The sequence below is a fragment of the Anthonomus grandis genome, chromosome 1, assembly GCF_022605725.1.
Source record: "Anthonomus grandis grandis chromosome 1, icAntGran1.3, whole genome shotgun sequence".
NCBI lineage: Eukaryota > Metazoa > Arthropoda > Insecta > Coleoptera > Curculionidae > Anthonomus > Anthonomus grandis.
The window spans coordinates 27189162-27202485 of NC_065546.1; the positions used below are offsets into that span (position 1 = coordinate 27189162).

At 34.5% G+C, this 13324-nt stretch overlaps 1 protein-coding gene across 3 annotated transcripts in view; it reads left to right on the top strand.

The window, feature by feature from the left end:
- LOC126740590 (probable Rho GTPase-activating protein CG5521) overlaps window positions 1-13324 on the top strand; it is a 92695-nt gene that overhangs the window by 10659 nt on the left and 68712 nt on the right. For all 3 annotated transcript variants that reach the window (XM_050446680.1, XM_050446689.1, XM_050446695.1), the window contains 2 exons: window positions 11635-11869; window positions 11963-12277. In XM_050446680.1, the coding sequence (XP_050302637.1) occupies window positions 11635-11869; window positions 11963-12277 (550 nt within the window). The remainder of the gene's footprint in view (window positions 1-11634; window positions 11870-11962; window positions 12278-13324) is intronic.

Below are 13324 nucleotides of genomic sequence, written 5' to 3' on the forward strand. Positions count from 1 at the left end.
CTAGGATATTGAACCCCTCCCATTCGATTAATGTAAGATATCGCAGTGGTGTTATCAATCCTCAGTAAAATCTCACAATTTTGGGATTCTGAGGCAAAACAACTAAGGCCCATAAAAGCTGCTGATAATTTAAGAAAATTTATACTCATATCTCTCTCTACAGAGCTCCAAACTCCTCTTGCTCTATCCTTTCCACATACCGCACCCCATCCAGACATGCTTGCATCTGAATAAATCTCCAAAACAAAATTAAAAGAAGCTAATTTACAAAATGGATATTTTAAACTGTCCTGCCACCACTGAAAATCTGCATACAATTTTTGCGAAACAAGCATATGAGCGTCATAATTATCATTATTTCTTCGCAAGGCAAGAAATTTTTCCCTTTCAAATTCTTTTTTATATAGCCAACTGTATGGGATGGCAGGACAAACGGATACAAGAACCCCACAAAATTTAGCAAAATCCCTTATTGTGCATTTCTTAATTTTCTGGAACTTACTTATCAAATTAGAAGTTCTAATAATTTTGTCCAGAGGTAGGCCCAAGCCTAATCTTTTAGAATCAAAATTGAACCCAAACATTTAAACGTGAAGACACATGGAGCTACACTTAAACCAAAAGGCATACAATTAAACTCGTACAGTTTTAAGTCAAAATAAAATCTTAGGTATTTTTTGTACTCGGAGGAAATTGGGATTAAGAAATAAGCCTCCTTAAGGTCCAAAGTGGCCATGTAACAATTTTTTGACATTAAATTTGCCGCCAACTTTCGGTCCTCAAGTTTAAAATGATATGTATTAACAAACATATTTAAACATTTTAAATTTAAAATAAGAGTACCATCCGACTTGGGGACTAAGAGAATATTAGAAATAAATTGTCCCTTTACAGCTTTACATGATGAAATTGCCTCAATTTTCTCTAAATGCTGTAGCGAATAAAGAATACTACACCTTTCAGATGGGGACCAATTATGAGGTTTTGGTGTGTTAACTTGAACCACTTCTTCAATAAATGGAATTTTAATTGGAATTATCCTTACAAAAAGGCTCCCAAACGTTTTTAAAATATTTTAACCGACCAGCAAAATTACTCACCAGCTCTAATATAGCTTCCTTTCCCCTTTCTTTGGGTATGTCCGAGGCCTGTTGTATATCTGCTGTGGTTGTTGTTGCTGCTGCCTCGGACGGTAGCTCACCCTCTGTCTGGGTACCCTGCTGTCTACCTTCCCCCTCCACTGCCCGTCTCCCCTCTTTGATGGTTGGTAGGGAGACGGGCCCCTGGATTTTAAAGGACCTGTATACCTGGTCCTCTGCTTGCTTCCTGAAGGGATAATGAACCCTCGTGTCTCCATTAGCCCTTCGCTATTTTTATATAGGGTTCTATTTTTCTCGACAACCTCGGCTAAATTGTTGCCAAACAAAAACTGGTCCACCTCAGAAGCCATTAGGATCTCCTTATAATTTTCTTTTTAAACCCCATATTTAATAGCAAAGCCTTTCTGCTAGTTCATTCAACAAATTGGGCATCAGCCAATAAATGCCCCTCATCGCTCAACCTCTCTACCAAAACGAGCCTGTCTTCATCTGAAATGGTCCTTGGGTCCAGCAAGCTCGTGAGAGCCTTTGCGATGCCTGAGAGTGCTGCCCCCAACTGGTTTTGAAGATCTGCTTTTCTGGCATCTCTCTTTTCGGCCACTGGATTTATGTTAATCCTAATCTCCGGGTTTAATTTCGGAGCATTCACTGTCAAACAGTTTTTAGGAGGAGGATATTTGGTAATTAAGAGTGCGGTCCACCACGTGACAAAATCGGTTTCGAAGCGCGACAGTAGTTTCGTGGCCCGTGCAGCTTTCGCTGAAAGTAGCAACACTGGCTGCCATAATTACCCACTCCACCGTTCCCTTCTCCCTGATATATCGAATCTCGATTACCAGGGACGCAAGTCAACTGGTCTTACTTCTTGTTAGGTTTATTAACTACTTTTTATGTTATAAAGTTTTACATATGTACCGGGTGGCCAACTAAGAATGGACGTCGGCGATATCTCAGGCCCTATTAGTCATAGCGCCTTGAAAAAAAAAATTTTGTAATAAAAGTGGCCAAAAAAAAATGCTGGAAATTATTTTGAAGTTTATTTGTCAACCGCTAGAGTGCGCCACAGCTTCTTTAAATCTTAAAATTGCATTTTTGCCAAAAAACTTTTAATAACGTACACCTCAAAATATTATATTAATATTCTGGGAAGATTTTCTCACAAAAAAGTTTTTACAAAAATTTCTGTCAGTTGTCAAATAAAGTGGTGGGGGGCGTTTTTAGCTTGAATAAAGAAAACAGCAGAAAATCAGCTATGACTGCACCGATTTTTTTTAAGCATATTTTTTTTTAAGTCTATTGTTGCCTTATTTTTTCAACCAAAAAAAAATTCAAATTACTTTTCCTAAAATCCGCTAGAGGACGTTGACTTGTGACTAACCCTTTCTGACGGCTAATTTCAAAAACCTCAAATGCAACTATATGTATTTTTTTACATCATTAAAAGCGGGGAAGAAAACTAAAGAAACTGGTGAAAACGGCACTTCGATATCATTTCTTAAACAAAAGTTATAAAAAAAGTGTCCCTTCGAAAATAAAAATGACGAAAATGGCGATAAACTCCTATTTGCTTAGACAAACTGAATAAACTCCTTTTATATAAGTATTTTTTTAAACAAACAAACTCATAGTACTCTTTTAGAAAATCCGACATACAGGATTGATCGTTATACGTTTATTTATACAGGGTGGCCTATTTTGGGAAAACTGTGCATAGGAAAGTTGAGTTAGTAGGCTATGGAAACAAAAGTGGCAGGTAACCATGGAAGCAAAGTCTCTTCTTGGAATTGTTAAAGCGTTTTTAAGTCTCGCTAATAACATCCAATAGTTTTCTTGTTAGTTCGCCGTATTGTGAACTTTGTTTTTCCAGTTTTCCGTGTTGTTTCACTTTTTCGTGTTGTGCCAGTTGTTCGTATTGTTCCAGTTTTTCCTGTTTTGTTTCGGTTTTTTGTGTTTTGTTCAAGTTTTTTGTTCCTTAACTTTTTATCTCTGTTTTTCGTATTGCTTTGTTTAACAATGCTTTACACAAACGAAGAGGCGTTTGACATAATAGGTACTTATTTTGAATGTATGAGAAATGCCACAGTTGCTGCAAGGGTGTATGCGCATCAGTATCCTGATAGACGCCATCCTACTGCAAAATTTTTTCTTCGAATCACACATCGTTTGCGAACGACTGGAAACGTTCGGCTGCCCGTGTTTCGGAGACAACGCAGGGGACGCACCGAAGACATACACATAATAAATGTTTTAGCCTACGTCGAGTTTAATCCTCACTTAAGTACTAGAACAATAGCGCACGACCTATGAGTAAGTCGAACTACTGTTCAGAATATTCTTAAGGAGTACAGGTAAGCGATCTTTTGGATATTAATTTTCACTATACGCGATGAGACTTAATTTTCCCAATGAGAGTTCATTTTTTGATGATGATGCTTTAAATGTAAAATTAATTAAATTTTACACGAAAAGCACCAGATTGGTCTATTCTGTTGAATCAGCAGTCATCATCTTGTTCCAGGTTTCATCCATATCATTTAGTCCTGCATCAAGAATTAAGTGCACAAGATTTTGACCGAAGGCTAGACCATTGTCACTGGCTTTTGGGTATGATTGCAGAGGATCCTCAGGTGCTTTCAAACATATTGTGGACAGATGAGGCTACATTTCACAGCAATGGAGGCGTGAATCTCCACAATATTCATTGCTAGTCACCAACGAATCCGCACTGGATGCGAGAAGTTCAGCATCAAGGCCGTTGGTCTTTAAATTGTTGGGCAGGAATATTAGGAAATCGAATTATCGGCCCATTTTTTTTAACAACGCACTAAATGGTGCAAATTATTTGCAGTTTTTAAGGAAAGAATTTCCAATTTTATTAGAGGATGTGCCACTTGAAATTCGCCAATGAATGATGTTCCAGCACGATGGCTGTCCAGCACATTTCGCCCGAAATGTTCGGGAGTTTTTAGATGCTACCTACCCTGGTAGATGGATAGGACGGGGCGGTACCTTTCCATGGCCGGCTAGATCACCAGACCTTACGTGCCTGGATTTTTATTTATGGGGTTGAGTTAAAGAAATTGTTTTTGCAACAAGACCTACGAAGCTACAAAATATGATTGGCCGGATTAGGGATTGCATGCAGACTCTCTTATTTGCTGAGGTAGAGACTGCAGTTCTGTCTACCGAACAAAAGATGATTCAGTGCATAGAAAATGATGGAATGCATTTTGAACAATTGGGGAGGCACTAAATAAATTATGTGTATAACATATTATTTATTATACCACCTAAGATTTCTTAAAATTGTATGTAGAATTTAAATATCAAATAACATATTATAGAGTGTTCTATTTAAAATAAGCAAGTTTTCATCTACATCCGGTATCATCAAAATTGTTACAAGTGTCAAATTATATTATTGTTGTATCTTTAATTAACTTTTCTATGGTATGGTATGGTGCCAAATTTTCAAAACTTTCCTATAGAACAACTATAAACTGTATGCACAGTTTTCCCAAAATAGGCCAATTTGGCCAACTTTATTTAGTTAACACCCTGTATAAATAAACGTATAACGATCAATTCTATATCTCGGATTTTCTAAAACACTACTGAGTTTTTTTTTTTTAAATACTTAGTTAATACGAGTTTATTCAGCTTGTCTAAGCAAATAGTAATTTATGGCCATTTTTATCACTTTTATTTTCGAATGGACACTATTTTGTTAATAAGTTTAGTTTAACAAGTGATATCGAAGTGTCGTTTTCACCACTTTCTTTGGCTTTCTTCCCCGCTTTTAATGACGTAAAAAAATATATATAGTTGCTTTTGAGTTTTTTGAAATAATCCGTCAGAAAGGGTTAGTCACAAGTCATCGCCCTCTAGCGGATTTAAGGAGAAGTAAATTGATTTTTCTTTTGGTTAAAAAAATAAGGCAACAATAGACTTAAAACAAAAATATGTTTAAAAAAAATCGGTCCAGTCATAGCTGATTTTCAGCTGTTTTCTTTATTGAAGCTAAAAACGCCCCCCACTACTTTATTTGACAACTGACAGAAATTTTTGTAGAAACTTTTTTGTGAGGAAATCTTCCTAGAATAATAATATAATATTTTGAGGTGTCCAATATTGGAGGTTTTTTGGCAAAAATGCAATTTTAAGATTTAAAGAAGCTGTGGCGTCCTCTTGCGGTTGACCAATGAACTTCAAAATAATTTTCAGCATTTTTTTTTGGCCACTTTTATTACAAAATTTTTTTTTTTCAAGGCGCTACGACTATTAGGGCCTGAGATATCGCCGACGTCCATTCTTAGTTGGCCACCCGGTACATACAGGGTGTTTCGGGAGGAAAAGGAAATATTTTGGGAACATGTTCAGAAGGTCAAAATAAGATAAATTAACTCATATGTTTTAATCCGATTCTCGACCGTTTCAGAAATAATCGGTTCTGAAGTTTATTTGTAAGATTGTTGGCCGTTTTGTTCAAACGTGGCATGAGGATTTTCATCTGACTACCGATGTTCATTGTGTCGGTTATTAATTCCATTGCGGGTAATTGTAAAATCTGTAAATATGTTAAAAAGTAATGAGGATCTTCTTTTTAAAATATGGCAGATATAAGAATTAACAAAAGTCGTAATATTTTTTTAAAAATAATCTTAGGTATTAATTTTATTTTATTTAGGATTGCATTGCTAAAAATCTTGTAAATTTAAGTTATTCACATATTATGAAAACCTAAAAGTGCGATTATGTTCTAAAAAAGTAAAAACTAACGCGACGAACGCCCTCTACCAATAACACGAAAACTGTATAAAACTCTAAGTCACCGGTCTCAAATAACTTTAAAATTGTATAATAAATAAAATCGGTTACATATTTCGCTATTATTACGAGCATCTCTAGACCATATACAAATTAATAATATGGAAAATTAAAGAAAAGAAACTGACAGTGATACAAAAAGATGCTCGTAAAAGAGCGAAACGGGTTTTGTTGTAGGTAAATGTAAACCATAATTTTAACATTTACCTACTATAAAATTTTAATTAAATATTGAGACTGCTACCTTGGAGTTTTATTCAAACTTATAGAAGATTGCTTTGTATTTTGTTTTAAAACCCCAACTTTTGTCCATATTTCACCAGTTATGTATTAGTTCGACGATTCCCGAATTCTCCAATGTTGACCCATAAATTGGGACACCTTGTACACTTATTAATTACAAAAAAAAGCATTATATTTATAGTTTAGGTGAAGTTACTTGGACAAGTATAAAAACTAAAAACGTTTAGCACGCGGCGTTTTTTTTATAGGGCATTGGCGTGCATATAATTTTTGTTTCTCTGGCTTAATATATATAGTAAAAATGTAGTTAAAAGTTATTTTACAACCAACAAAAACATTTATCAAGTCACGCAAAAGTCGTGGTTAGATTTATTGAAACATATTTTTTACACAGTTTTTTTTTAATTATTAAAAAAATTGTCAAAAAGGTGGGTGGTTTGTTGTTACATAGGTATAAAATAATGTCGTGGCCGTGCTGCAATAGAATATTGTTATACTTGCCTCCGCTGATATTTGTTTCGATAAGCTCAAAAATTTCCGCTGAACAATGAATTTTCATTGAAATGAAATTGAAAATGAAATTTTTGGGCTTATCGAAATCAAATATAAGTGAAGTTAACTATGTATTCATAATTTTGCACCCACATTTTTTTACGTCCAAAAATGCTTATCTATTTAGCATCACTATCCATCTCTCCAGAACTGGATTCGTCATTGGCATGAATTATAATTGGATTCATTCGCGGTATCTATTATATCTATTTAAATTATTGTATTTAAGACTTATTGAACTTACATTAAAGTAAATATAACGACAGGTTTTGTTAAAAATTTAGGTTCAAATATATTTTAAATATGTGAATAAGTCTATTTTCTTCTTCTTTTCAATATTTGAGCGTATGAGATAGTATTTTCTAAATTGATATTTAATATAAGTGACATAATACCCAAAACAAGTGACTCGTTAATTTTAATGTCAAAAATTTAATTTAACCTTGAATTTTTATCTTAAAAAACAGTACTTTTTTTTATTAAGCAAATATTAATGATATTTTTTAACGTACATTATGTTTAAAAATTATAATTCAGGTTTAAAATATATTCAGGTCAAAAATGACACGTGTTAAGAAATTGATGCTCTCTTAAAATTTGATCGGTAAAACGATCATAAACTATAAGATTATGAAATGCCTAAAAATACCTATTTACCACAACTATTCGATATATTATCACTACTAGTATCAAAAGGCCGCAAAAATGTCATTTTTATTGTTCAAAAGTTGAGACGAAAGTAAATAAAACAAAACATCAACAGTATATAACAAATAGAATAACAACAGGAACTACAGTATAATATAAAGGCGAAACTGATTTTAGGGTGAGCCAAGTCTTTACCATGCTAATTTTAACACACTACCATATACAGACCTATATATTATGGCAGGCATCTTAAGAAATGGTTGATTCTTCGCAACATTATTTCCACGTACAAAAGGGGTGGTCCAATAGCGCCCCAACAAGAAATATAAATTTAAATATTTTTTAAACAAATTTTCAAATGGCACATTTTTAGGCTCAAAAATGCGAAACTTTGCCCTAAATTTAACCATCTTCGTAACTCTAAAATTTTACCGAAACCGAAACGAACCTAAACTAAATATTTACCGAGATCGCAATAGTGAGCCAGGAATTTGTAACACGTCGTATAATATATAATATCTAATAAAAAATTACGTTTATAAATAATGGAACACAATAAAAGTTAATATTTTGCTTATATTTGTTTATTTGAAGAAAACTGTAAAATAAAAATAATGAAACGTATAAAATAATTGCATTTCCTATTTTTAAGCGCGCGACTGTGTTTCCTATTTCCCGCCCGTCCACAATTCAATCCCAGCATCATCGAGAGAATCTCGTATCTTCGTCTGTTTCACGTTATCCGCGCCGAACTTGCCTATCTTTATCTGACAAATATTGATTGTTGAACGGGGCGCCGGAGGCTGGGCTGGAAAGACTCGAATCCACCCTAAATATATACGGGAATCGATCACTAAATATCGTAATATATTTTGCAGTTTATTTTAATGCGTATATGTAGTATGTTGATGTATTTTGTACATACTCAATTTTGGAGCTTGACCAAGTCACTTCACCTAAACTATACCTGGCGTTTTTTGAAATACGTTTTTTTACTTTTACGAAAAGTAGCTAAACCTAAATGTTTTTTATCCAAACCGTTTCGTTTATTACGACCCATAACGAAAATTTTTAAAGAACGATGAAAGTACACAATCACGAAAGTACAAAACACAATGCACTAATAAAATAAAGGAAAATAATAATTGCGAATATCACTTAGAATAAAATCAAGGCTACTTAGCACTACCCGTTTATCGAAACCGTTTCGACCAATGAAAGCTGACCGGCAAATATTGCGCGTCCTAAGAAACAAGAACGGTGTTGCCAGATCTGCCTAAATATCCTATGGAGACCCAATTTTTAGCCAAAATTATTATTATTTTTTGGGTTAGGTTTTAAAAGAAACCAAAAATGTTTACAACATATATATTTCGTGTGTTATGTTTTATTAGATTTAAGGAACAGGGGATGGTCAATTTTACATTGTTTTAATAAAAAATAAAAATTTTCAACATTGTTTTTTTTGATTTTCAAAATTTTAAATAGCATCCCGCCTAGATAATCCAATAAACAATCCCTACACAAAATTTGAGTTTTCTAACTTTTTTTGTCTTGGTACAGGAGCTAACCCCGTTTTACGCAGGTAGACCGCCCTCTTAAGGTCTGCCTTGTCTCTTTTGACAGCCCTTTCCCAATAATCTTGGACCATGTATCCACCAAACTTTGATGGATCCTCTCTCCCGAATCGTCCACGGGTTCTTCAAGTCCAAGGAGCGCTACAAATCGCGGATCCAATTCAGGATCCTGATTTTCTACATCTGAATGTCCTGAAAACAAATTGAGCGATACTAATCGTTCAAAATGTTACATCTCAAGCCCCCAAATCAAAGAAAAACAGTTTTTCCCTTATTTGGTAAAAGCGCCGCCATTACCAGTTACTTACCATGCTATCATAGATGGCGTGATTACACCATGTCCGCCAAATTGAAGAGCTTAACGGTCGGAAAGTTCGCACACCTTCCAGTAGGTGGCGCGTACAGCGTATAAACGCCGCAAGTCAATTTGAGAGTAAGTCAAATGAAGGACCACCTCCATTTTGAATTTTTAATAAACGAGCAATGGGGCATGGCTTTGACTTGACTTCGGCGCTTGAGAATAAATTTCCAAGTGAAAAATCGGACAACGACTTTTGCATTGCACAAGAAAAAGAAAATTGTGACGAGACTTACTATTTTCCTCCATCAAATCCTCCTGTAAAAACCAATCCTCATTTGGCGAATTTATGTAAGAGGGGTGACTGGTGTCTGCCCCAAAGTTCGCTGAGGTTGAGGGGCCATCCGCCGGTGGTAATGGCGGAGGCGGAGGTGGAGGAATAGGGCCAATAAGCCCTATATGATCGGCGACCTGGTGGTCACTCGATCCTGGGAACCAAGCCTTGGTAGGCTTGGGTTCCACTCGGCGTCTCTTTGTATTTTTCATAATGCGAAGTTTCGCCTGCAGCGAACGCATTTCGGCTTCCTCCTCCGAAGACAACGAAGAACTATCACTAATAATTCTTTTGGCCATAATTTTCCCAAAAAAAACACAAAAATTAACACAAAACTCGAGAAACTATACTCGCACCAACACCAGAATCAAGAATGAAAATGGACGCCACTGAAGTCAAGGATGGCTGCGCGCGGCGCGATATGGTGGGAAAAAACTTTTTTACAGATTTCTTTGAATATGGTACTTTCACCAATATATCAGGTTCAAGTACTACGTTTATTGTGATTTATGAGGGAAATACGCTGAAATAAAATAAAGATATATATCTTATAAAATAATAACCTTTTATAAACATTAACAATACGTCTGGTTTTCATTTTAAGTCAGTTTGTTGTAGAGAGTTTATAAGAAATTCTTTCATATTTACAAATTCCGTAGAATTTGGGTTGGGTTGGAATTTGGGTCAAGCAGTTTCTGTAAACGATATCTCGATAGTCAAATACAGAAAGAACGAGAGATTTACACAATTTTTTTTCAACTGTTTGCAATAGAATGTGTCTAATGCTCTATAATAATTTGCGTTATAATAAAGTGTAAGATAAGCTTTCTGGATACAATAAGATACGTGCTGGTCAAATCGCATTTGCCTGCAAAAACAAGACCAAGGCCTTCATTTCCGAAGACGTGTTACCCAACCTAACACTAATTTGATTTTTTATAATTTACACATCATTTTTAGGACTAAATATTAATAAATAACATTTTCTAGGGTTTAAGTAAAGAGAATCCTGTAGAGAAATGGATCTTAAGTTTTCTACATATTTATTAGTAAATTAAAGCGACTCACAAGATTGACTTTTAAAAATCCAGTTATATAGTTGCGTATCATTTGCGTAACAGTGAATCTTATGTTTTTAATAATGTTTGATGTATATATAGCGTACAATAATGGACTTAACAACCGACCCCTGAAGGACCACATAGAAATTATCCTGTGAACTAGATAAAAATCCATCAATCCTAACATGCTGACTTCTTCCTGTCAAACAATGTTTAAAAAAAATTAATATGATAGAATCGAAGACTTTAGTGTAATCTAAAAGGGTTGAAATAGGGGCTGCAAATAGTGTTGTTCTCCCGTAATGTGGCTAATACCCGAAAAACATCATTTTATTCCCATTCTCTTCTAACTTTTAGACTAGTGTTTTGCTCTCGTAATATGTCTAATTATACCCGATAAATATTATTTTATTCCCATCCTCGTCCCCGTTTTAATTTTTAGACTCAGAAAGGGATATATAAATGAGAATTAGATTTTTCCACCTATTAATGACGTAAAAAGAAATTATTCTTATGCACGTACTGGATATCAGATACCCAGTAAGGCTTTATACACCATCCCTAAGAGACTGATGTTTATCATTAAACATAGTTGTAAAATATAGAAACTCCTCACTAAGATTTGTAGTAGTGACCAAATAGTAGATACCTACTTTGTTTTGGTTTTGAAATTCCACCATTAAAAGGTTAAACACACTGGCCAGCGTAGCGGTGTGCGCTTACTTCTTTAACGGATTTAGTCATATTTACTTTTTAAAATAGGTATAATAATTTACTTTTTTAATATAAAACATAACTTTCTAAACTTAACGGCCAGTAAATGATCCTGGTTGGCACTTTAATTAATTCTAGCTCATGATAAGTATAAAACTCACTAGAATTTTGGAATTTTGAATATTTTCATCTTTCAATCGATATACTTTGTTTGGAAATGTATTCAAGTTAAGAGGAAATCTTTCATTACACTGTAATTATTATAGGATTCTACTTTTAGGGAGCAATTGCTACTCGTTCTGCTCCAAATAACTTCGCTGGTGCTTGGCGAGACGCCCCCAAAAAAGAAAGCGCTGACCCTGGGCGGGAAATTGGCTCCAGCCATTTTCCAAACTTTAATAGTGACCTGGATCAAGGCGAACCTGAACGTTTCCATATCCAGAGAGCTTTGGGATAGATTCTTAGATGTGCTTACGTCACTTACCAATTGGGAGGAACTGATCAAGGAATGGGCGGTAAGTTTAAGGATTTATGTTTATATAATTCTGAGTATCAGTAATAAATTTGGCCAATTTAATGAATGTTACTTTATTCTTTATGATTTTCAGAAAACAATGGAAACCTTAACTCGAGTACTGGCAAGACACGTCTACAATTTAGACCTGATGAACCTCCCGCTGGACCGACTAAACGATCATAAAAACAAACGAACGCGAAGACTAACTGTCCGCACGGACACCGCGTCCTCTTCCGTTTCCGGTGGGAATCCGAGCGACGGATTGCACCAATCGGCTTCCAGGCAAGACTCCTCGTTGCCTGACGGGAATATTTTTACGTCGAAGAGGCTTAAGTCCGGTTTGTCGAGGAGCTATAGCGAGGCGAGCTTGAATATTAAAATGAGATCGGCGGCCAGGAGAAGTTATGTAAGTTAACCTAAGGTCTCTCAGTCGCTTTAATATATTGAATAACATAAAGTGTCTTTTAGGCAATTAATTTAATATTCGTTTTTATCGTGGAAAGCATTTATTGACCGAACAGGAATATACAAAAAAAAAATTATACTATGAATCAGGCCTATATGCAACTAAAAAAGTAATTATTTAATTTAGATATGGCTTAAGAAAATAACTATTACTTAACATTGCATTAATTTAAACTTATCCATTTATAGGTATAAATACAAATATTATTACATATAGTTAAGCTAATAGAAATTTGTACAGAATTAGAGTTGTCCCGTGTTACAAATCTAGAAAATGTGAATTGCATATAGCCAACATTACACATTTTTTCCCCATTTACAGAAGCATTAAGATTGATATATTTGACACCGGAAAACGATTATTGTCTTTTATTCCTTTAATGGAAAATGGTAAGACCTTGTAAATATAATTTAATTCCTCTGTAACAAATTTATTTAAGTTCCATATATGTATTAAAGTGAGGTATATATATGTGGTTCTGGTGTCTGGTTTTATAGCTATGTAAACTATTAACATTAGTAAAGTATAGCATTAAATAACATTAGTATATATACAGGGTGTTTCCTAACTACGGTACGAAACTATACAGGGTGAATCATTAGGTCGTTTTATGAAAAAAAGTTCCTATGAACGTATGTCGGGAGTTGCTTTGTTTCTGAGATACAGGGCGATGAAGGTTCAAAAAAATAACGGTATTTTAAAAATACTATAACTATCCTTAAACCGATTTGGTTGAAATTTGGTGGAGTTATTTGAAGTTATAAGACGCTTATTTAGCTTTAACTAGATTGAAATTATTAGGTCCAGTGGCGTGTCAGTGGGCACCACATGCTTATTGTTGAGAAAAAAACAAGGCCAATAATTGTTTTGCAGCTTTTTATTTATTTTTGTATTTAAGCAACTAAAAATACAACTTTTTCGTATCTTATATTATCTTCATATCTGGCTTTGTTTTCAAAAAAAAAAGTCTCTTTTACTCATTCTAAA